This window comes from Canis lupus, chromosome 6 (genome assembly GCF_048164855.1).
Source record: "Canis lupus baileyi chromosome 6, mCanLup2.hap1, whole genome shotgun sequence".
Lineage (NCBI taxonomy): Eukaryota > Metazoa > Chordata > Mammalia > Carnivora > Canidae > Canis > Canis lupus.
In genome coordinates, this window is record NC_132843.1 from 60,876,531 (window position 1) to 60,901,570 (window position 25,040).

Below are 25,040 nucleotides of genomic sequence, written 5' to 3' on the forward strand. Positions count from 1 at the left end.
AGATATTTTTTGTCAGTAAAAATGAATGAATTTTAGTCACTCAGTTGACATGGACAAATCACAAGAACAATGTGGAACTTTAAAAGCAAATTCTAGAACACATATATATCATTTATATTACGGTCACAAACAAAGCTGTTTATGTTATTTTGTAATATTGTTTAGGAATATCTATGTGTTAAATCAGCAAATTACAGAGGAAAACAAGAGTGATTAACATAAAAGTCAAGATAGTGATTACAGGAATAGAAAACAAGTAGGAGAAACAATCTGGAAGGGGCATACTGGAAGCTTTAAGATTCTGGGATATTCCATTTCTTAAGTTAGTGGTAGTTACTTAGTGTTCAGTTTATTATTAGTCTTTTTCTTTTTTTTAAGATTTATTTATTTGAGAGAGAGAGTGAGCATGAGCAAGAGGGGAAGGAGAGGGAGAGAGAATCTCAAGCTGACCCTATGCTGAATGCCTTACTTGGGGATTGATCCTTTTTTTTTTTTTTTTTGGTTTTATTTATTTATTCATGAAAGACACACACACACACACACACAGAGGCAGAGACACAGGCAGAGGGAGAAGCAGGCTCCATGCAGGGAGCCCGATGTGGGACTTGATCCTGGGAATCTGGGATCACATCCTGAGCCAAAGGAAAACGCTCAATGACTGAGCCACCCAGGTGTTCCAGGGATTGATCTTATGACCTCATGAGATCATGACCTGAGCCAAAATCAAGAGTCAGGCTTTAATCTACTGTGCCACCCAGGTACCCCGGTTTATTATTAATCTTTAAAACATACACATATACTGAATATACTTTTGTAGTTATGATGATTCTCACAAAATTTGAAAAATATGCATTTATATAAGAATCTTTGTCGGGCAGCCCTGGTGGCTCAGCAGTTTGGTGCTGCCTTCAGCCCGGGACCTGATCCTGGAGACCTCATGAATAAATAAAATCTATTTTTTAAAATTAATTAATTAATTATTTATTTATTTATTTATTTATTCATGATAGTCACAGAGAGAGAGAGAGAGAGGCAGAGACACAGGCAGAGGGAGAAGCAGGCTCCATGCAGGGAGCCTGCATGGCATCAGCCAAAAGTAGACAAGTGCAATATTTATTTATTTTTAATTTTTATTTATTTGTGATAGTCACAGAGAGAGAGAGAGAATGAGGCAGAGACACAGGCAGAGGGAGAAGCAGGCTCCACGCACCGGGAGCCCGACGTGGGATTTGATCCCGGGTCTCCAGGATCGCGCCCTGGGCCAAAGGCAGGCGCCAAACCGCTGCGCCACCCAGGGATCCCAACAAGTGCAATATTTAAATCGTCATTTTGACCTTTCACTTCTACACTCACATAAAAAGCAATAGCATTCATGTATTCTCCTATTTGATTCTTGTAAAAGTAGGAGGATGTGTTTTAATTGATAGTCTGTGTAAACTTGATTTATAACTTTTAAAGGATTAAACTTAAGGCACGTGGGCTTCAATTTGTTCCTTTGTCCTCAATCCCACAAATGTTACCGGTGGGTCTACAGACAGCTGCCTTGTTTATAGTTATCTATAAACTTTTTAACCACCTTCCCCAACTTCCCACATATACCACACACACACATACATACACACACATACACAATTCTGTGCTGCTTCTAAAAGACAGATATGGTCTTACTGATTGACTCCCCTGTATAGCGTCTATCACAGTGACTGTAGGCACCAATAAGTAGGTTTTGAATTTAACTGAATCACGTGTAGAGGAAGAAGGAGTTACACTTCAAGAGCTTTCTCTAGATGGTGGTTTAAGAAATCCCAAAAGAGGCAGGAATGATAGCTATGAAGAGTCAAGTCTCTTGTCCTCAGGACATGTAAAGCATAAACAATAGAGAACAAATTTACCCAATCCGCATCACTAATGTGAATACTTGGACACAATAATTCTATAGGTGAAAGGTTCACTGATTCAGAGTTGAGCTGGTCAATGAGTAGTAATGAGATAAATGTCTTCTTGGTATGCTGCTTTATTTTATTTTATTCTTTAGCAGTTCTTTTTTTTTTTTTTTTTAAGCTTTGATTTACTTATTCATGAGAGACACACACACAGAGAGAGAGAGAGGCAGAGACATAGGCAGAGACAGAAGCAAGCTCCATGCAGGGAGCCTGATGTGGGACTCTAACCAGGGACTCCAGGATCATGCCCTGGGCCACCCAGGGATCCCCAGGATTTTCATTTATTTATGTTCTATCTATAGTGATGATCTAAAGTATTAGTACACAGAATGTAGTCATATTAAAAGTGTATGCAAATTGAATGTGTTGAATATATTTTCATTAAGAAAGTAAATGTAGAGGCACCTGAGTGGCTTAGTCAATTAAGTGTCAGACTCTTGATCTCAACTCAGATCTTGATTTCAGGGTTGTGAGTTCACTTGATCCCAGGACTCCAGGATCACGCCCTGGGCCAAAGGCAGGTGCTCAACCGCTGAGCCACCAAGGGATCCCTAATATAGGTTTTAAAATCACACAGAAGGGATCGAGTCCCACATCAGGCTCCCTGCATGGAGCCTGCTTCTCCCTCTGCCTGTGTCTCTGCTCTCTCTCTGTGTCTCTCATGAATAAATAAATAAAATCTTAAAAAAAAATCACACAGAAAAATGTAATTAATGAATATTAATATTTTAAGTCAAAATTATGTGAATAAAGACAACTTTTAAAAATGTCTTTCTGAGGTGCCTGGGTGGCTCAGTCAGTTAAGCAACTGCTTCATTCTTTTTATGGCTCAGTAATATTCCATCATATGGATATACCATATTTTGTTTATCCATTCATTAGTTGGTGAACATTTAAGTTGTTTTCACTTTTTAGCTATTATGAACATTTTTGGACAAGTTTTTTATATACGTAGGTTTTCATTTCTCTTTGGTATATACCTAGGAGTAGAATTGCTGAGTCATATGGTAATTCTGTTACAGGATTTCATTCTGCTTCAGTGCCTGTGGTTCTTGGTCACACCACTTCAAAGAATGAAGAGGTAGACCAGACAGAGTGGTGAGCAGGAAAACAAAGTTTATTGACTGACAGTAAAGTGATAGTACACAGCTCCTAAAGAGGGAGGGGACCGAAGACAGTTGCCACCTGGAAGTTTCAAAGTCTAGGGGTTTTTATGGGCTGCTTGGTGGGCTGTTTAATCTGATTAACCCTCTGTGCATCTGTCATCCAATCAAGTTTTTGTCATCTGCCTATCACGTGGGAAAAGGGTGAAAGGCTCCTTCCAAGGTGGGTGTAAAATCCTTTTTAAGAGTGGTTTCCTGGGATGCCTGGGTAGCTCAGTGTTTGAGGGTCTGCCTTTAACTCAGGGCATGATCCTGGAGTTCTGGGATTGAGTCCTGCATCGGGCTCCCTGTGTGGAGCTTGCTTCTCCCTCTGCCTATGTCTCTGCCTCTCTCTGTGTGTCTCTCATGAATAAATAAATACAATCTTAAAAAAAAAAAGAAAAGAAAAGAAAAAGAAAAGTGGTTTCCTCCTGGGATCCCTGGGTGGCTCAGTTGTTGAGCATCTGCCTTTGGCTCAGGTCATGATCCTGGGGTCCTAGAATTGGTCCTGAGTTGGGCTGCCTGGAGGGAGCCTGCTTCTCTTTCTACCTATGTCTCTGTCTTTCTCTCTATGCCTCTCATGAGTAAATAAATACAGTCTTTAATGAAAAAAAAAAAAGTGGTTTCCTTTCAGGGCCGTGGCCCCTTGTCTCTGCCTTTCTTCTAACTATCCTTCATCAACTTTATGTTTGAGTCAGACTGTTTTGCAAAGGGCTACAGCATTTAAACATTTTTGCCTTGAAGTCTATTTTGTCTGATACTAACACAAACACTCCAGCTTGTTTTATGGTTGCTTTGTGTATGATATATCTTTTTCTGTTTTTTAAATTTCAATCTATATGTACCTCTGAATCTAAATAGTGTCTCCTACAGACAGCATACAGCTGGATCTAGTTTATTAATGTAATCTGACAATCTACCTTTTGATTGGATTGCTCAGTTCATTTGCATTTAATGTTACTACTATCCATGTTGTTGAACTTATATCTGCCATTTAAATTTTTCTTTTCTATGTCTCATGTCCTTTTTGTTCTCTTCTTCCTTTATTATTTTTTGTTTTCATTAAATGAATATTTTCTAGTATAACATTTAAATTCCTTTAATTATTTTTTCACTTTTTTGGGAGTTATAATGGTTTCTCTAGGGCTTAATGTATCATCTTAAATGATCATAATCTTTAGATTTATACCCACTTAATTTCAGTGAGATAACAAAAATCATCTGTGGTGATTCAGGACCTCTTGAGGGTATTTCTTCTTACATATATATCCCTTGAACTATTATGAATGTTTGCTTTGCTATTTTGATCTAGAGAGAATCGAGGGAATCAAGCTGGCTACCTATTTAACTGGGATAGATAGTGCCTCACCTTTTATACATAAACACTTCTGTTTGTAGAAAAACAAGGGATGATGACATATCATGCAAGATGACTGAAACACTAAGATAAACTATGAAATTGTGCCTGACCTCTATTTTGTTTGGGATCTGCCCACAATCTGGCGATTTATGCTTTCAGTTGGCTTCATTAATCCACTTGATGTATTTATCAGATGTCTTGCATACTGTGCTGGGTGCTTCTGGGATACATTAACAAAGCAGGATTTCAGCTTTCCCAGAGTTTTCAGGGACATATCAATCAAGGTCATTCCAATTTACACTCTTGCCTCATTGTCCTTAGCTTAGTCACAAAACTTTAACTCTGGTTGAGTCAAACTATGTTTTGCTACGCCTAAGTGCCAATGAGGAAATTACGCAAACTTGGAACGGGAGATTTATTGCTTGTTTGGTATCACTGAGGGAGATGTCAGTCTTTGAAGAATTAAGATGTTTATATTTTGTTTTATTTTTATTTATTTTTTTAGAGAGAGAGAATGAGCATGCACAAGTGAAAGAGTATGAGTGGGAAGGGCAGAGGGAGAGGGAGAGAGAATCTCAAGCAGACTCATGCCGAGTGTTGAGCCTGATGTAGGGCTCAATCCCACAACCCTGAGATCAATGACCCCAGCAGAAACCAAAAGTCAGACAGATGGTCATCTGACTGAGCACCCAGGCGCCCTAAGATGTTTGTATTTTAAAATCTGCTTTGGTTCCTATTTAGTTTTCCTTTCTGGTTTCCTGTAGAACCCAGTGCCTTCTTGTGATAGGGCTCAGTCCCAGGCTCAGTTCCAGGTTCAGTCCCAGGCTTCATTTCCTTCCCTGCATCACAATTTAGGTGCATCTCTGAGTGGTAGGACAGTAGATGGCTTTTACCTGTGTCCTTTTCTACATTTGATTTTATTTCCTTCAATGAGTATGCATGAGCTACACAACCAGAAAAAAACGTTAAAGCTATTTTATTCTGAAGCCAAAATAAAACTTGATTGCTTCTCGTTCAGTTCCTTTAGGTCTCAATTGGAAATGGATTATTCAGCTGCTATAGCAAGTGAAGCTATTCTTGCTCCATGTCCAGAATATATTTTCTTACCTTTTAATTTAGCTAACTCATTAACTTCGCCATTCAGTTTGCTAAGCTAGGTATCCTAGAGATATCCTTAACCCCCATAGCCAAACACTAACTCTGTCAATCGTCTTTTTAAATATCTCTCAAATATGCCCCCTTCTTCCCATCTCACTTGCTGCTGCATTTATCATTCCTCACTTATGTTACTGTACTGCCCTTCTAAGTGAGCTCTTTTCATCCAGTTGCATTTCCCTTTAGTCGAATCTCCTAAATAATGACTCTTCCCTACAGAACATCCCTCACTGGCTCCCCCACTGTCTGTGGGAGTCTAAGTCAGATTGTCCCAGCGTGGCATACAAACTTCTTAAGCCCTGACACCAGCTTTATTTCCTGCCACTTGTCAGTAAATAGCCTACACTTCAACAACACTCAAACTGCCCTCTTTCCTAGATGGTTCTGGCTCCCTCTTGTCTTCTTGGCCTTTGACTTTTTCTTTTGGTTGGATTTCTCTCTTTCTTTGCCTGCCAACTAAACTCCTCCCCCTACTGGTTGGAAAGCTGCAGTCAGCCCTCCTCCATTCACCCTTCCCTCTCCTAGAGTGGCAGGTGGCGATAACCATTCCGACTGCTCCCACTGTATCCAGAAGGTAACAACATCAACTATAATGGTAAATCTCAGCATAGAAAACAACTGTTAATATTTACTGAGTACTTCTATATGTCAGGGTCTGTGCTTTGGAGCTTCCTAGGTAATTAACAACTCATTAAATCCTCATAATGACCCTGTTAGGCAGGTCTTTTTATTACCTATTTTTATTATAACACGTGTCACATTGTCATTTGGGGTGGTGGTGGTGGGTACCTGGGTAGCTCAGTCAGTTAAGCGTCTGCCTATTCATGTCAGGATCCCCAGGTCCTGGGATGGAGCCCTGTGAAGGCTTCCTGCTCAGCAGGGAGTCTCTCTCTCCCTCTGCCCTTCTTTCTCACTCTCTCTTTCTCTCAAATGAATAAATAAAATCTTTGGATTTTGAGATACAGGTGGGGGGGGGGGACAGGGCAGAGGAAGAGGGACAAAGAGACTCTATGTTGAGTGTGGAGTCTGATGTGGGGCTGGATCCCAGGACCCTGAGACCGTGACCTGAGGTGAAACCAAGAGCCAGTTGCTTTAACCAACTGAACCACTCAGGTGCCTCAGCACTTGTCCCACTGCCTTGAAATGGCTTAGTTATTATTTATCTTTATCTCCCTAATAGTTTATCTTATATCTCTAGCAACTAGAACAAGTTTTGTACACATTATTTGGAATATGGTAAAATCAACATTCACACTTAACCAAGCATTATTTTTATTTATTTTTTAAAGATTTTATTTATTTATTCATGAGTGACACAGAGAGAGAGATAGAGAGAGACACAGGCAGAGGGAGAAGCAGGCTCCCGGCGGGTAGCCCGATGTGGGATTCGATCTAGAAATCTGGGATCATGCCCTGAGCAGGAGGCAGATGCTCAACTGCTGAGCCACCCAGGGGTCTCATTAACCAAACTTTAATATCAAGGATTGAGTGATGTGAGATTTTCAGGCTAGGATTGGAAGAGGTTTGGAGTTTGGGCACAGGCTTTTAGGGTCCTTCCAATCAAATTAAATGGTCTTCTCCCTTGAACTAAATGGCATTGCCATCCACCCGCTTGCTTAAGAAAACAACCTGGGAGTCACCTTGTTTACTGTATTTCTTTACACCTGCATCTCAGGAAAACACCTTGAAATTTTTCTACTTCTATTTCCATAGCAACTACCCTAATGCAGATCACTATCATCTATCCCATAGATTTGCCCAGTAACTTCCTATCATTCTCTGGCTTTTTCCCGTTCCATTTCTGCTCCATTCCGAGTCGTTCTGTACAAGATAGATTGATTTAAAAAAGCAAGATTGGGGGGTGCCTGGGTGGTTCAGTCAGTTGAAGGTTGGATTCTTGGTTTTGGCTCAGGTCATAGTCTCAGAGTTGTGAGATTGAGCCCCATGCATTGGGGTTCATGATCAAAGGGGAGTCTGCTTGAGATTCTCTCCCTTTTCCTCTGCTCCTCCCTTGCTTGTGCTCTCTCTCTCTAAAATAAACAAATCTTAAAAAAAAAAAAACCCTCCAGAACGATGGGGCACCTGGTGGCTCAGTTGGGTAAGTGTCAGACTCTTGATTTTTGCTCAGGCCATGATTTCAGGGTCATGAGATTGGGCCCCATGTTGGGTTCCTCACTGGGCATGGAGCCTGCTTAAGATTCTCTCTCCCTCTGCTCCCCCCAGCCTTGCACAAATGCTCTCTCTCTAAAAAAAAAAAAAAACATAAAAAAAACAAAACAAAACAAGATAAAACTTAACAAAAAGTTCAAGCAGTGTGGTTACACTCCTACTTCACTCCAACCTTAGTCTCATACCATCTACAAATGTGCTTCAAGTCTCCTGGCCACTTGCTTGGCCTGTTCCTCAAATAAGCAAAATTACATCAGCATCAGCACCTTTGTACCCATTGTCCTCTGTCTAGAATGCTGTACTTCCCCACAGTTGGCATAGCTAGCTCCTTCACCTACTTTTTTCTTTTTAAAGATTTTGTTTTTATTATTTATTTGGGAGAGAGAGTGAGCTCTTCCTCTTTTTTTTTTTTTTTTTTTTAAGATTTTATTTATTCATGCGAGACACATAGAGAGGCGCAGAGATACAGGCAGAGGGAGAAGCAGGCTTCCTGCAAGGTGCCCGATGCACGTCCCGGGATCACGCCCTGAGCACGCCCCGAGCGGAAGGCAGATGCTCGACGGCTGGGCCACCCAGGCGTCCCAAGCTGATCCATTTGTTCAGGGCAGCTTGTCAGGGTGCTAGGTGGCAGGAGGAGGGTCGCAGTCATTAGGCGGGCTCTGAGTGTGACCCTCCAGTCTGCTGCTCTCACCGTTCCCTTTTCACCCACCTTTACCCTAAATTCGCTTGTTACATCTTTGCCTTCGCAAAATCTGATGAACTGTTGCATCTACGTCCTGAATCCCTCTGCACCATTATTTTTCCTTTGATTACAAAGCCTCCTTTTACATTTCTTAATTGCCCCATCCTTCTGCCGTCTCCTTATCCAGTCCGCGTGCGCCGAAGGGCACAGGCATTAAAGCATCCCCTGACGCAGGCCGCTGCCTAGTGCCTCAGTTCTGGTCCTCAGAGGGTCCGTGCAAACTTCCGAGATCCAGGGCTCTGGGGGGCGGCTTGGCGAGTCTCCGGAGGCGGCGCCACACACTCGCCCGGGCCCGGGGCTACCGGACTTGCAGGAAGTTTCCGTCTCCTCCCGCGCGCTCACGGGATCGCCGGCGCACGGCGGAAAGCGGGCTGCGGGGGCGAGCGGGTGGCGCCGCGCTCCGGGCGCCGGGGGCCAGGTGCGCGCTCGCCTCGCCGAGCCCCCGCGGGCCGGAAAGGGGCGGGGCGGCCGCGGGCGGTGGGCGGAGCCTGGCGGCGGCGCGGCCAATGAAGTCCCGAGCCGGCGCCGGCCGTGCGCGTGACGCTGCGTAGCGGGCTGCGAGGCCGGGGGCGGAGGGGCCGGCGAGCGCGGCGCTTTATCTTCGCCCGCGGCGGGGCCGGCTGCGTCGCTGGCCTTGGGCGCCCGGCGAGCCTCCCGCCGCCCAGCGTCCCCCCCGCCGGCCGCGCCGGGAGCGCCCCCCGGCTTTGCCCTCCCCGCCGAGGCCCCCGCCGTCGCGCTCCGGCCCCAGGTAATGCCCGTGCGCCCCGACCCCCTCCTCGCCGGCAGCCTGCGCCCTCCCGCCCCGGCCGGAGCGGAAGGGGAAAGAAGCGGAGGCTGCCCCTCCGGCCCGGCCGGCCCGGCCTTGCCTTGCCCTGGGTCGGGGGGAGGCCCCGCGAGTCCCGGGCGGTTACGGGGAGGGGGAGGGCGGGAAAGTTAGCGTGGGGCGCCCTCGAGGCTGGCCGCCCTTTAAACCGCGGGGGTTTGGTCCGCGGCCCCCCAGATCCCGTGGCATCTCTCCAGCGGGTGCTTCCAGAAGTTCCAAATTACAAGACGTTTTCTTCTTTAAAAAGCGAAACCAAAGCATGCGCTCAGGCAACCGGGGATTGATTGAGGAACGACCAAGTGTGCGAAGGGGCAGGTAGCTGGCACCTGAAGACCTCGCTGTCCCCCTCTGGCTGGGCACCAGAGCCTCCCATCAACCTCCTATTTTATCTTCGAATATGATGGCTCTACTTTCCTGCCGCTGCTACATATTCATAGCCACCCGGTTTCTCTGATACGTGTATTTAGAAGTTATTTGTAACCGAGAAACGACTTTAAACGCTCTTTTTTTTTTTCGTGTTTCTGTATAGATGAAGTTCACCGGTCACTTTCTAAGTCGCTGCCACCGTTGAAACTACTCTTTTTTTTTTTTTTTTTTTTTTTCCCCCGGAATACCTGCCTTTGACACAGAATTCAGCTTGAAGCGGGTCCCTCCCTGCCCCCCTCCCCCTCTTTACGTGGGTGATATCCACGAATGACTTGTTAGGGAAGTTTGTGTGTTGTCTAGAGGAGGGAATGGCTTCGGGGAGGAGCTCTGATACATTCAAGAGTAATCGTTTTAAAACGCACGTGTCTCAGTGCCTCACATGTTTAGAAACCTCAGACATTTCACATTCTTGGAGAATAAAGAGCCACTCTCCTTCATTTCATTTTGGGCCACTTTCCTCCCGGGTCTCTAGGCTCAAACCACGTTGGTTTTATTTTTTTTTTGTTCTAAGAAAGGCTCTTTACTCACTCTCGTGGTCTTAAGGGATTTCCTCCACCTCTAGTACACCATTCTCCCCTTTCCCCAAATCCAACACATGCCTCAAATATCACTTACGGAGACCCAATCTGTATCTCTGTTAAGCCCTCCTAGAACTCTATTTTCCCTAGCAGCAGTTTATCATCAGTTGTAATAAGTTTGTCACTTAGATGCTTTGTTTCTTTTGGCGTGTAGTGTACATTTCATGAAGCTGGGCCAGTGCATCCTGCCTATAACTTGATTACCAGAGTCTGGCCTAACACCTGGCACAGCAGAACGCAGGAGCTGGAGAACAGAGGAAGGAACTTTTTTGAATGGAAATGTTAACTAGGAAAGAGTGCCTGCCTGTTCCTTTTGGGAGGGAAATGGAAAAAGTTTTTAACAAAGGCCAGTTAACTTTTTTTTTTAATCACATAGGATAAATGATGATTATATTGACCATATAAATGTGAATGAGAATTTGAATTCTTTAGCTAATTGACTTAATGACTCAGTGATATATAAGTGTTGTGGGGTTGTTCCTCTCTTTTTCTTTTTCTTTTCTTTTTTCTTTTCTTTTCTTTTCCTTTCCTTTCCTTTTCTTTTCTTTTCTTCTTTCTTTTCCTTTTCTCTCTCCCTCTCTCTCTTTCTTTCTCTTTCTCTCCAAGTGGGCACACCTCAGGGAGCCCCATGTGGGACTCGATCCTGGGACTCCAGGATCACGCCCTGAGCTGAAGGCAGATGCTCAACCACTGAGCCACCCAAGCATCCCTCTTTTTTTTTTTTTTTTTTTTTTAAATGACCTTACGTATTTATTCATGAGAGACACAGAGAGGCAGAGACAGGCAGAGGGAGAAGCAGGAGCCCGATGCAAGATTGGATCCCCATACCACTCTGAGCCAAAGGCAGACGCTCAACCTCTGAGTTCACTTAAGCATCCCTATAGGGTTGTTCTAGAGTACATCTTTGCTTGGAAGGGAGCGGGGAGAAACTATCTTTTGAATTGTAAGTTTATCTGCTGCTCTTCTTTTCCTCCACTGAATGTGAGGGGGACTTAGCAAAGTTGGTCACTGAGAGTAAGTTGGTTACTCGTTTTATAGAGTTCTGTTTTTATTTTTATTTTTTTAAGATTTTATTTATTTATGAGAGACATAGGCAGAGACACAGGCAGAGGGAGAAGCAGGATCCATGCGGGGAGCCTGACATGGGACTGGATCCTGGGTCTCCAGGATCAGGCCCTGGGCTGAAGGTGATGCTAAACCGCTGAGCCACTCGGGCTGCCCGAGTTATAGGTTCTTTTGAAAGCTTTTTAAATAGGAACACTGCAGGTAGGCTAAAGTTGACATTCTTCCGAACAGGGTTCATTTGTTTCTCAAGTCAATTTTTGTGTTGGTTTCTGAAGGCAAATTAGATACTATCACACTGAACATTACAAAACCAATGCACAGATTGGATTCTTAAGAAATAGTTGCCCAATCTGTATTGTACTTTAAAATAGCTCTCTGGTCTGCTTTTTGTCACCTTGAGTGTAAATATTTCCATTGCAACTTAGTGGCCATGTGACTTTGAACAGGCTTCATAGCGTTTCCAAATCTTTTGCCTCTTTTAAAATGCAAATATTAAATGAGATATGTGGTGCACCTGCCCTGCTGTCCAGCACCGTAAATGTTACTGGCTTAGTAAACATTAGTTCCTGGTTCCTTTGTTGCTGGACCTCTTGAGAGACTAGTCTTATGATCACTGTTTTTACTTACTCAACTCATTTTGCAACCCAATCCAATATATTTCTTTCTCCTCCTTCCTGAACAAATTGTACAAATTTTAGCTATTAATGTCCCCAAATTGTGAAATACCCTAGGTCCCTCCCTCCTTTTTTAATTTCTGTTTTTTTTTTTTTTTTGGTCTTACTTGAATTTTCCATGATATTGATCAGATTACTTTTGAGTCTTTTTTTTTTAATATAGATTTTTATTTCTTTATTAGAGAGTGAGAGCATGAGTAGGGGGGAGAAGGAGAAGCAGGCTCCCCGCTAAGCAGGGAGTCCTTCTGGACCCTTGACAGACTGAACCAACCAGGCACCCTTCTTGAATCTTTTAACTGGATTTCTAACATTGCTTGCTCTGGTCCTCCTCTAATCTCTCCTAGGCCTTGTTCCCCCCCCCACCCCCCCTATTCTTTAAGTGCCTTGTAATATTGGGAAAATGACTTAACCTGTGAAATAGGAAAATAGTATCTCCTGCATAGGTAGTTGTGAGAATTGAATGAGTCATAGTAAGTACTAGGTAAATATTAGCTTTATTGTTTCCTATGGTCTCTGCCTGGGAGATTTCCTTCCTGTGTCTTGGTCTTAGCTGCTCCCACTCATGAATCCAGATCTTTGTCTCTAGTCCAGGCTTGTATGTTCATCTGTCTGCCTTTTCATCATTTGGCTGACCTACAGGCATATCATACTGAACTTACCTACTCCTTTCTCTTCTGTAATTTCTTAGCTTAATGGCACACCCGTGACCTTAGTCAGCTGAGTTAGGAAACTCTGGATCTCTATTTCTGGATGCCTTCTGGCTGTAGCCACCTGGATATCATATCATAAATATCACCTTGATGCTTGTACTTTTATCTTATCTCTGATTTCTTTGTGAGATCATTTGTTTATATAGTAATAAAATAATCACATGCAAGGTGCCTGGGTGGCTCATTTGGTTAAGTATCTGCTTTCTGCTCAGGTCATGAGCCCAGGGTCCTGGAATAGGTCCCAAGTTGGGTTCCCTGCTCATTGGGGAACCTGCTTTTTCATTTGCCTCTTCCCCACCCCGCTCGTGCTCTCTTTTGTGCTCTCTCTTTCTCAAATAAAATGTTTAAGAAAAAAAAATTGCATGCCATTTGAGGCTTATTTCTCACCTTTATCTTTTTTATGTGTTTGCTTATTGTTCTTTTTGACAGTCCCTCATCCTCTACATTGTCTTATTAAAAGACAAATATTAAGTCATTCTCTTGTTTTTTTATGTATATATTTAAAGTGTTTTTTAAAAGGTTTTATTTATTCATGAGAGAGACAGAGGTAGAGACACAGACAGAGGGAGAAGCAGGCTTCCCTCATAGAGCTTGATGTGGGACTCGATCCCAGGGCCCCGGGATCATGCCCTGAGCCGAAGGCAGATGGTCAACCACTGAGCCGCCACCCAGGTGCCCCTGATTCCTACTTTTAAAGTTTTCTTTCTCTCCTGTCATCTAGAGTTATGCCTTTGGCAGTCACTGCGTTTTTCTGTTTGAAAATGCCAACAGGATTACCTACCTCATAGGGTTATTGTTAGGATTAAAGGAGGGAATGTACACAAATGTACACAAAGCTCTTATCAGAGAGTAGAGCAAATAGTTCCCAATAAAGGGAACTGGCTAACAATTCTTAATTTTTCTGATTATTTGGTGCTGTGTTAAAAAATAGAGCAGAAGGGAGAAAATGAAGACGGACCAGTTAGGTTACTACAGAGAGGGGACCACGGTTTAGACTCTGGTAAAGGTGGTGGGTGTGGTGAGAATACATCAGAAGTGGGGATTTATTTTGAAGGCAGAGTAAAATGGACTTGCTGTTGGATGGGATAAGGGGAAGTAGAGAATTAAGGATGACTCCTAGGTTTTGTTTAAAATCTGGGCAGAGTGACTGCTAGTCCCATTGAGATGGATAGGACCGTGAGAAGAATGGCATTGGTGGGAACATTAGTAGTTCAGTTGCTGGAAACCAGAATTATGGACATGGTACAGTTGTTGGTTAACAGTAAGTTCTAGGGGAAGGAACATAAGAAAAGCTTGTTGGAGACGGGAAGTCAGGGAGCTGGGAGGCCAGGGTATTGGATGGATCTTTGTACATGGATGTTGAAGGTAAAGAAACATGGAAAAGTTAGTGGTAGCGACCGAGGGGGAGTGAGATTCAGATGTTCCCTCATAATCTTATGATTTACATGATCAGAGGATTTGATCAAAATGAGGTGAGCCATTTTTTTTTTAAAGATTTATTTACGAGGTGGGGGGGAGGACAGGGCGGAGGAGGAGAGGGAGAGGGAGAGAGAACCCCAAGTAGATTCTGTACTGACTGCAGAATCTAATGCAGGGTTTGATTTCACAACCCTGAGATCCTGACCTAAGCTGAAACCAAGAATCAGATTCTTAACCAACTGTGCCACTCAGGTGCCCCAAGGTGAGCCATTTTTAGCCATTTGTCTTTCCTAATGTCTGTATGTATAATAATAATAAAACTTGCTAATATTTTCTTGGAAGCCACGTGGTATTTGAATTGCATTTGAAAAAGTATATAAATATGGCCCTTTATTTACCCCCCTCTAGTACTTCATAAAAGCAAACCCTAGAATTTGAGGGATGATATGGCTTAATGTTTGACTGTCATTTATAGCATATGGGAGGTAGATATGTAGGTATCAGATTACTTGGTTAATTTTGCAATCTTGGTTGTAAATAATAATGGCACTTCCGTGTATATTGTCTTCTATTGTTACAGCTCGGTGTCATTGTATTTATCTCCATGTTCTAGATGAGGAAACAGATTCAGAAGGTTGGAGGATTTACTGAGGACACGGTGATGTGATCGAGCAGGGGTGTAAACTATCTCTTAGTGTTTAGCTAACCAATCCTGTGCCCTTGCAGTTCTCATTTCCTGCTAAATAGAGGAAATTGAGGCCAAAGAAGTTAGTATGGACTATGACACAAAGATTTTGTTGTGTAGAGTTAACATTTTCTTCTTTGGCTCACTTCTAAAATAAGTAGCTTTAAACTATGGCAGTGTAATTGTGCAGACTCAGTACCGGTGTTTTGGCTTTTGAAGTAAGGCTTTCTTGTCTAGACTGGGTTGTTGGCTCCTGGTCTCATAACCAAGAACTTTAATGTTTTCATTATTCTCTGGGGTACCCAGGCTTAATTTTTTGTTTGTTTGTTTTTTTTTTTCTTTGCTTGTTAAATAACATCTATTCGTCAAACTTGTTTTATGAAGTATTTTTTTCACTTTTTTTTTTTTTAAAGATTTTATTCATTTATTCATAGAGACAGAGAGAGAGAGAGAGAGAGAGAGAGAGGCAGAGACACAGGCAGAGGGAGAAGCAGGCATCATACAGAGAGCCCGACGTGGGACTCCATCCAGGGTCTCCAGGATCATGCCCTGGGCTGCAGGCGGCACTAAACCGCTGCGCCACCGGGGCTGCCCTTTTTTTCACCTTTTTAAAAGTAGGCTCCACTCCTAACATGAAGCTCAGGGTGGGGCCTGAACTCACAACTCTGAGATCAAGACCTGAGCTGAGACCAAGCGTCAAACGCTTAACTGACTGAGCCACCCAGGCGCCCCGTTAATCAACATAAAATAATCAACAAGATTTAGTCTCAGAGCCAAAAGTAACAGTGTTTTAGTCAGCCTGTACAAGTTGCTTTATGTGATAAAATGTATAATTATTTAAATTATTGAAATATTTGAAGTTTTTGCATACCCTTAGAAGTCTAGGGGACCCTCCCCACCCCTGATTAAGAACACTTGTCATAGATCTTGTTGAGTAGGATGTATGTACTGTTAACAGTAAAGATGGTGTTCGTTGTCATCCTCCCAGCTTATGTTTGCCTCCTGATTCTCTATGTGAGAGAACTCTGTTAGAAAATTGGTTGTATTAACTGATAGGTCTGTATTAATGCATGCCTATCATGTTTCAGCTACTCCCCTACTAGATTTGAGGGTTTCAAAGAGAAAATATATTGTTCTTGTCTTGGGGAACCTTATGCTTCGTTTTAGAGGCAGACGGTGTTGCTGAGTGTAGTGGTGTAATGGGATGTACAGAGTGCAATGGGGCCGCAGAGGGGGATGACGTGAGAGATGATGCCCTATCAAACCTTAGCACAGGAGATCATTCAAGGTGTCTGGTGATTACAGCCTAGGCTATGGAATCCCTGGGTCCGGTTTTGGATCTTAGTTCTGCTGTTGGAGAACTGTATGATTCAGGGCAAGTTAAAGTCCCTCTAAACTATATTTTTTTCACCTGTAAAATGAGGATAATACCTGTCTTCGTATGGTTGTAAAGATTGAAAACAAAGGACTTAGCAGTACAGTGTCTGGCAGGCACACAGTAACTGCTCATTAAGTCAAAGCTGTTATTACTGCTGTTTCTACTGCTGCTATTCTGACCCTTTGAAGGCTGAGTAGGGTTAGCTATATAAGGGGCAGGGGAGAAAGAGCTTTCTAGAGACAGGAAGGAATATTTGGGAAGACATGGTAACCAAAGACAGTATTGGGGAATGAAATAACATATTTGCTTTACAGATTATATTGAGATTAAAATGCACATAAAGCACATAAACATGCACAAGTATAGTCGCCATCACATCTCTGTTTAGATGCAAAAAGTACAGTCCTTACTTTTTAATTGCTAGTTACCCTCTGTACAGTTCCTTCCTTTTTTGAAACATCTTGGTTCTTTTTGCATCTTTATGTTTTCTTCCCTGATCTCTACTTGCTGATGTCTTACTTGGAGGGCATCCCCTAGTTTTTTTTTTTTAAGATTTTATTTATTTGGGATCCCTGGGTGGCGCAGCGGTTTAGCGCCTGCCTTTGGCCCAGGGCGCGATCCTAGAGACCCGGGATCGAATCCCACGTCGGGCTCCTGGTGCATGGAGCCTGCTTCTCCCTCTGCCTCTGTCTCTGCCTCTCTCTCTCTCTCTCTGTGTGACTATCATAAATAAATAAAAAAAATTAAAAAAAAGATTTTATTTATTTATTCATGAGAGACACAGAGAGGCAGAGGCAGACACCCCACAGGAAGAGCCTGATGAGGAACTCAATCCTGGGACCGGGATCCCACCCTGAGCCAAAGACAGATGCTCAGCCACTGTTCGACTCAGGTGTCCTCCTCTCATCTTTTCTGTTGGAGAATTAAATGCTCTTCTGGCTTCCTCTGTCACTGTTACACAAAGCACTTTTATCAGTTGCCCTGACCTCTTTCCTAGGTTCCTCTGAATTGAATCTTATTGGTCTCCTAACATTTTGACTTGAGGTATTCATTTGCTGTTCCATAATAAGGTTCATTTGTTTGATTTCTGAAAAAATTAGAAGGGAAATGATCTAGATTACTCATTGTTACATTGCTAAGCAGTGATACTTAAGGAAACAATCAAATGCACCGTGTACTACATTTCATACTAGAAAGGACATTTTAACATAAAAATTTAGAAAGCCCATAATAATAGAATTGAAAAATACGTAGCTTTAAAAATAATGTAGTGAGTACTTCATTATTTTTCTTTTTGCTTCAGACTAATGAAAACATAATAAAACACTGCTTTGGAGTAAGTAAACCTTGTAGTGTGTTCATATCAATCTGCCAAAAATTTGACTGTGATCATATTTTTCCATGCTTAGAATGGCTCACCACTGCCTAACTGAAAAAAAGTCCTCCTTTCTTAGGCCTTTTCAGTTTAACTCTAGCTCTCCTTTCTAGTCTTTTCCCTCATCACATTTCTCTGTTAACAACTTAAAAAAAAAATTAAGAGAGTTAATGGTGTTTGTGGTTTGGATCTAGCCCAAGTTCAAATCTGGCCCTGTGTGGTCTTGGGCAAGTTACTGTCAAGAGAAGAAAAGCAGCCCTTTTCATCCCAGAGCTGTGCTGGTATCAGCTAGGCCTTGATGTTGCCATGAGCTAGCCTGGCACTTAGCCTCTGGGTCGTCTTGGTGTACTTGCATTGAACACAAACAATTTCACTGAGTATCAGCGTCAAGACCTGATGGATCAAGACCAAAACAGGAACATGCCGTACTCATGTCTTGACCTAGACAAAACGTGAACATGGTCCAAGTCATAAAATCTCCAATACCCCTCCCTACAGGCTATAATGTGAATGACTGTTGCTGTTATTTTGGTTACAGCTTCAGCCTCCCTATAGAGATTTGTTGATCTACCCAGTCAGAGAATTGTTCCTACTTTCTGGCTGCACTCAGGCCAGAGTAAACCTCTGCTTCTCTGGACTCTCCCAAAAACTCATCTAGCCAATTCCCAAATCTTGAATAAGTCATTTCTGATATTCTGAAATTCCCATTGTTTCCCTTGGCATGTGATCTAATAAACTAAACTTGTTCAGCTGTAGGTATGTTCCTGGTGTGTGGGTGGAGGGCATTGACAGTAAGTTGTTTGAGCCTTGATTTTTTTTTTTTAACATGTGAACTGTGATTAATAACCTCTTTTTTGCAGTTATAAATGATTAGGTGAGAAAACTTAAAGTACCCAAGAGAGTCCTTGAGTTTTTAGCTACTCAACAAAAGCTTGTTTTCCTATTCTCTAGTAAAGTAGTCGGATCATTCCCCCTTCCCCTCTTGGGCTTGGAAGGACCTTGTTTAAACGCGTTCTCATCTGTGGGTGCTCTGTTCTTATCATTCAGGACTCCAAATACCTTCTTTTCTGTGATACCTTTATGTCTCCCCATGATCTCTTCTGTTTCCAAACTTCAGGTATTGTTTTTACCACTGACTTGACTGTTAATTGTACTCTACTTGTGACATTTTTGTACTTCTCTTTTGTTATCTAGTTCTTTTTTAAAGATTTATTTATTAGAGAGTATGCATGAGTAGCAGAGGGAGAGTGAGTCTCCAGCTGCTCCATACTGATCATGGAGCCCCATGTGGGGCTTGATCTCTTGGATCTGAGATCATGACCTGAGCTTAAACCAAGAGGCATATGCTCAACCGACAGCACCACCCAGGTGCCCCTTGTTATAAAATTCTTTTTTTTTTTTTTTTTGGTTATGTAATTCTTAATTTTTTATATACTTATGTCTTGTTCAACTAAACTGTTCTTTAAGAATGGGACCTTTGTTTAGATAAGGACCATAGAAACCAGGTATTTTATAAAGAATAATTTCTTTGAATTTGTTATAGTATGTTGTATTCAGAAAATGCTTAAATAAGATTAAGGTAAAACAAAAGGAAGAAAATATGTCATTTTTCACCTCAAATATGGTGATAGTGTGACATTTGCCTAAGTCACATCTGCAAAGTGAAAGTGAAGGGGAGCAAAATATGCCACCCCAAAATGTGCCAGTTTGTCATATTGATTATTTTGAATCCAAGTTACTTAAGAACATCCAGTGCAAGGAGGACGCTCTGAGCCTCCTTTGTCTTCCTGAAAACAGATAGAAAATCTCCCAGGTGAAACATACCCTCCCTAGCAGGCGGGTAGAAGACATCCCCTGTCATCAGACGTAAGGAATTTCAGGCTAAGAAGGCTGTTTAACAAGACTTATGACTTCTTCAGTAATTGACTACCCTAAGTCTAAACCCTTTTGTCTTAGCAGGTCTTCACACATATATTGTTTCTTTGTTTGAAAAGATATAGCATTGCCTGCTTTGGTTACTTCTTTATGTCCCATTATTTTTATGGTCTCTCTTACGAAATTAAATGTGTTTTTTCTCCTGTTAATCTGTCTTATGTCAGTATGATTACCAGATCAACCCAGAAATCTAGAAGGGAAGAAGGGAAAAGTTTCATCTCCAACAAAAGCTTTTCATGTCTTCCTTCCTAGACAGTACAATGGTGGGCGAAGAGAAGACGTCTCTAAGAAAACGGCTGTCAAAGTCCAGGGAAAATTCTGAGGAAAAGGAAGACCAGAGAAGCCCTTCAAAGGAGTCCCTAGAGACACCTAGCAATGGTGAGGCTTTTAATTTTTTTTTCCAGCTATTTAAGTTTTATTAACCTTACTCAGTAAATATGTACGATGTGAAGTTATTTTTATAGTGAAGATTGCTGAGGATACTGCAGAGGACATGCTTCACTACCATTGACCTTGCTGGCAGGGGATGACTTCTTATCTACTGCCTTGATAACTCCAAGGACCACCGTTTGTCTCATGTCCTGCACAGCGAAACGGCCTAGAGAAGGTCTCCACACACATGGCCTTGCTGGGGACCGTGTACACAGTGGCCATATCACCAGGCTCCAGGGCTTTGGCTCGTCCTCCAGCCTCTTGCTTGAGAGCTGATCAGTCTTTTCCCCACAGTTTAGGAGATGTGAGCCTTAGGGCAGTCCTGCGCTCGGGCATGCCAGCATCCATCTGCCTGGGCTGCTTTAAGACTGTCACCTGTGCCATGGCGCTGCCAGCCTCAATGGGAACAATCATTCTTGCTGTCTCTGGCCACATCTGCACGAGGCACATCCTTCACGACGCATACTTCCCGCTGAAGTCCACATTGTCACCAGCAGGGCCTCCAACAGGCCTCGTGGTGCACCTCCACAGACCTGACCTCCGGTGAGGTTGGTGGGGACAAAGGTGACCACCGTCCCAGGTTTCAGGAAGCCAGTTCCACCTGGCCTCTAGGCACAGTGCCAGTACCTCTGATCTTGTACACATCTTGTTGACTGGATGGGAGAGTAGAGTCCAGAGACTTCCAGCAGAGTCACCTCAGTGACATTTCATTTGTCCTCCTGACCATCCAGCCAGGGCACATTGTTGCTGTACCGGCCTGAACTGGGCACAGAGGCTCTGGTGGTCAGGTTGTAGCCAGGCTTCCTGAGGTGGGTGCTCACTTCCTAATGATCTGGAAGTGCATGGCGCTGTCTGTAGGCCTGGCAAAGCCCCTCTCGTTGGCAGCCATAATGAGCCGCAAGCTTCTTCAGGCCCCACGTCTAGGCTCTGGTGTGTGCTTGAGGGTCTGCCTTTCTTGAAGCTGCCTGTTTTGAACTTGAGCATGCTGCTGCCATGATGAGCACAGTGCACTTGGCCTTGGATGTCCAGTGATCACATTCTTGATGAAGTCCCCAGGGCCTGGAGCATTGGTGGTGGTGACAGAATGTTTGCTAGTCTCAGACCGTCGGAGGGACACGTGAGTGGTGATGCTGCACTCTCCCTCCACTTTCAGCTTGTCCAGCACTTGGGCATATTTGAAGGAGCTCTTGCTCAAAGCTACTGCTTCCTCCTTGAACTTCTCAGTTTTTTAAATCCGTGCCTCCATGCTTATAGAAGAGCTAGATGTCTGGTGGTGGTGGACTTGCTGGAGTCTGTGTGGCTAATGATGAAAGGCAAAGACATTGAATAGGGGTGTTTGCCCGTGGTGATAAGTTCATTAGTCAGTGCTCTGAAGGAAAAGAAGCAAACTTGATTCAGAGATCAGCAAGAGCTACCACAGCTGTGAGAGAGACTTAATTTTTTTGAAGTGAGTGAATGAAATAAATTCAGTGTTTTAGAACAGGGATTGCCATCTCTTTAGCTCTCTATATTATAAGTGGGTATGCTGGTAAGTGCGAAGGTCCAGAGGTGAAAGATAAATTGACAAAGAGAATAGAAGAGAACATTTTGATTTAAGCACCAGTCACAGCCACACTATGCTGGTGACACTGGTGTGTAAATTGTTGCAGATGTCACAGAGGTAAGCTTTATTGATGTAAGTGGAATTTGCAGTGTCTACTTTAAGATTTATGTTACATAGAGTTTCCTATGTCTGGTAATAAAGAAATTAGAAAATAAGCCCTTTCTTGTTAATTAATTCCATGAACATTTTTTGGGTATCTACTGTGTTTTAGACGCCATTCATCCATTTATTCCTTGAATCACCTAACCTGTCAATAATTACTGGTGCCCTGCTAGGAGCTGGCGCCATTCCAGTGACCAGTACTGTGTGTTTGCCCTCATGGAGTTCCACGTTAGGTGAGTGAGAACCCCTCCCCCAATTAACATAATGAGATTATTATAAATAAGTGCTACTAATTACTCTTCAAAGAGGTAATGAGTATAATGAGAGTAATTAGCAGGTACCTAACTTAGTTCAGCACAGGGTTGTAAATCTTGGGGGGGAAGAGAGATTAGGAAGTTTTATTAGTTCTTCTATCCAAGTTTGCTTAACACACAAATACAAAGAGTATGACACAGTGCTTATTGTTAAGGTCAAGGCTTATGCTTAACATTGATAGATCTGTAAACACAGCTCCAACTGATGTCATCTGTTGCATCAGCCTATTTATTTTTGCAATGACATTTGTATAGGTCTGATTTCAAGGAGGATTTGAGATTTAACCCTTGTTTGGTTAACAAATAGGGATATCAGACAGGTTGTCTTTGGCATTGTGAAACTTCTTTCATAATGAAAAGTTCTTTTGCTCTTCCTACTTAAGTCTAATTGTAAATACAGCAGCTGGATCCCACCAGGAATATACATGTTGCTGCTTACATTTGCATGATGAAGTTTATTGATTGTTAGGCTCTTCGTTAGCTATTTATGAAATATTTATATTGCATATGGCTAGTTTCAATGTGATATAAAAAGTGAAATTTGTGCACAAGGATGAGTCAGCATTGAGTAGTAACCTTCCCCTTCTATGATTCTGGGATGGTTGGTAATCCATGTTGTCTGCCTTGGAGACAGAAAAATCACTTTATTGAAAGAAAATATGATTTTTCTCTTAATGTTCCAATTTGTAAAAAGCTTTTAAATTACTCTTAATTTTTACATATTTTCATTGCCTCTTATTATCTTAATTCATTAAGTTTTAACATTCCAAGTTCTTTTTTTGTTAAAAAAAGATTTTATTTATTCATGAGAGACACACAGAGAGAGGCAGAGACATAGGCAGAGGGAGAAGTCCTGCAGGGAGCCTGATGTGGGACCAGATCCCAGGACCCTGGGATCACCTGAGCCAAAGGCAGATGCTCAACCACTGAGCCACCCAGGTGCCTCTAAACATTCTAAGTTCTTTTTTTTATTTTTTTTAACATTCCAAGTTCTTTTTTTTTTTTTTTTTTTTTTAATTTTTATTTACTTATGATAGTCACACACAGAGAGAGAGAGAGAGGCAGAGACATAGGCAGAGGGAGAAGCAGGCTCCATGCACCAGGAGCCCAACGTGGGATTCGATTCCGGGTCTCCAGGATCGCGCCCTGGGCCAAAGGCAGGCGCTAAACTGCTGCGCCACCCAGGGATCCCTTAACATTCCAAGTTCTAATGCAGATATTAAATCGAATTGTTAGGATGTGTGGGTGGCTCCGTGGTTGAGCGTCTGCCTTTGGCTCAGGTTGTGATCCCAGGGTCCTGGGATTGTGTCCTGTATCAGGCTTCCTGCCAAGAACTTGCTTCTCTCTCTGCCTGTGTCTCTGGCTCTCTGTGTGTCTTTCATAAATAAATAAATAGAATCTATAAAAAAAAAATTGTTTAGCTTAAAGCCAGAAGCATGACCTCCTTGGTTGTAAGGCTTATCTGAAAATAGAATGTGTTTCTCCACTTGTTTTGACTTTGTTCACTTTGGGGAATAAGCAGATGGGTAAAATGTGGCCTCTGAAAGCAAGCCATGCCAATCAGTATGTATGGCCCACTAACCAGGACTGAGGTCATCAGCACCACCTGGGAACTTGTTAGAAATGCCTCACCTCACCTTTACTGAGGATGATTTTATTTTAAAAAGTTTTGTAGGTGATATGTAGGTTCAAGTTTGAGGTACAATCTTGGACAGTTCTCAGTTGGTATGTACATTGGAATACTCCAGAAGAATGGAACCAGTAAGATATATATAGATACATAGATAGATTTATTATTAGGTATTGGCTCAGATGGAGGCTGAAGTCCCACAATCTTGCATCTACAGGTGGGAGTCCTACGGAAGCCAGTGTGTAGTTCAGTCCAAATCTGTAGTCTTCAGAGGCCTGCTAACCAGGGACCAGTGGCATAGCATACGTCTCACTCTGGGGCCTACGAATCCAGGAAGGAGATGAGTGTCCCATATTAATCAAGAGTACAAATATGCCCTTCTGCCACTTTTTTTCCTCAGGCCCTCCAGCACTGGGGAGGGTGATCTTCTTTACTCAGTCTGATTCAAATGCTTATCTCTTCTGGAAACACCCTTACACCTAGAAATTATGTTTTATCGGCTATCTGGGCATTCCTTAGCCCAGTCAGGTTGACACAAAATTAACTTGTAGAATGAAAAGAAATCACTCAACAAACAGAAACAGCTTATTGAACCCCATCCTGGACCTATTCAATCAGAATCTCAGGGGAAGGGTCCCAGGAATGTTAAGTTTTGAAAAAGTTTGCTGGATAATATTGACTGGCATCGCTAGTTGAAACATACTGTTATCAAGAGCTCATATCTAACTGTCTTGTGATGTGTCATTTGACATAGCTCTAAGGATTTTTTCATTACACTTGTGTAATTCTTGAATTCTTTTTTTTTTTTTTTTAAAGATTTTAAAAATTTATTCATGAGAGACACAAGAGAGAGAGGCAGGGGGAGAGGAAGAGGGAGAAGCAGGCTCCATGCAGGGAGCCTGACGTTGGACTTGATTCCAGGTCTCCAGGATCATACCCTGGGCTGAAGGCAGTGCTAAACCGCTGAGCCACTTGGGCTGCCCTAATTCTTGAATTCTTATTCTGTGTTTCTTCATTCTAGTGAGCTGTCAATGTGATGATTTTATGTCCTAATTTGCTCAAGTTTAGTCTCACAGGTTACCTGTGTCCAACCTAATTCTTTCTAGTGGAGGTGTACCGGTTTGTTAAAGCGTCACCTGACTTTTGGGTTATTGAATTAATAGTGACCATCACAATGACTATAGTATTCACATTTTCACAAAAGTATCTTTACCCAGTGCCTAGTAAGTGAAATTATTAATTAGCTGTCTTGATTTTGTGGCATTTGTTTGAAACACCAGTTCTGAAGATAACTTCTTGTCTAAATTGAAAAAATGTTACCATTACCTGATTTTATTTTATTTTTTTTATTTTTTATTTTTTCGATTACCTGATTTTAAA

The 25,040-nt window shown here is 42.5% G+C and overlaps 1 protein-coding gene across 5 annotated transcripts in view; it reads left to right on the top strand.

Annotated features, from left to right (window-relative positions):
• Positions 1-9,110: 9,110 nt before the first annotated feature.
• Positions 9,111-25,040, top strand: part of SOAT1 (sterol O-acyltransferase 1) — a 75,605-nt gene continuing 59,675 nt past the window's right edge. Inside the window, exons 1-3 of one of the 5 annotated variants that reach the window (XM_072830835.1) lie at positions 9,111-9,259; positions 19,832-19,957; positions 21,890-21,949. In XM_072830835.1, the coding sequence (XP_072686936.1) occupies positions 19,840-19,957; positions 21,890-21,949 (178 nt within the window). In that variant the 5' untranslated portion in view covers positions 9,111-9,259; positions 19,832-19,839. Of the gene's footprint in view, positions 9,260-19,831; positions 19,958-21,825; positions 21,950-25,040 lie in introns of those variants that run through there. The other 4 variants (XM_072830837.1, XM_072830836.1, XM_072830838.1 and 1 more) reach the window with 4 other exon arrangements.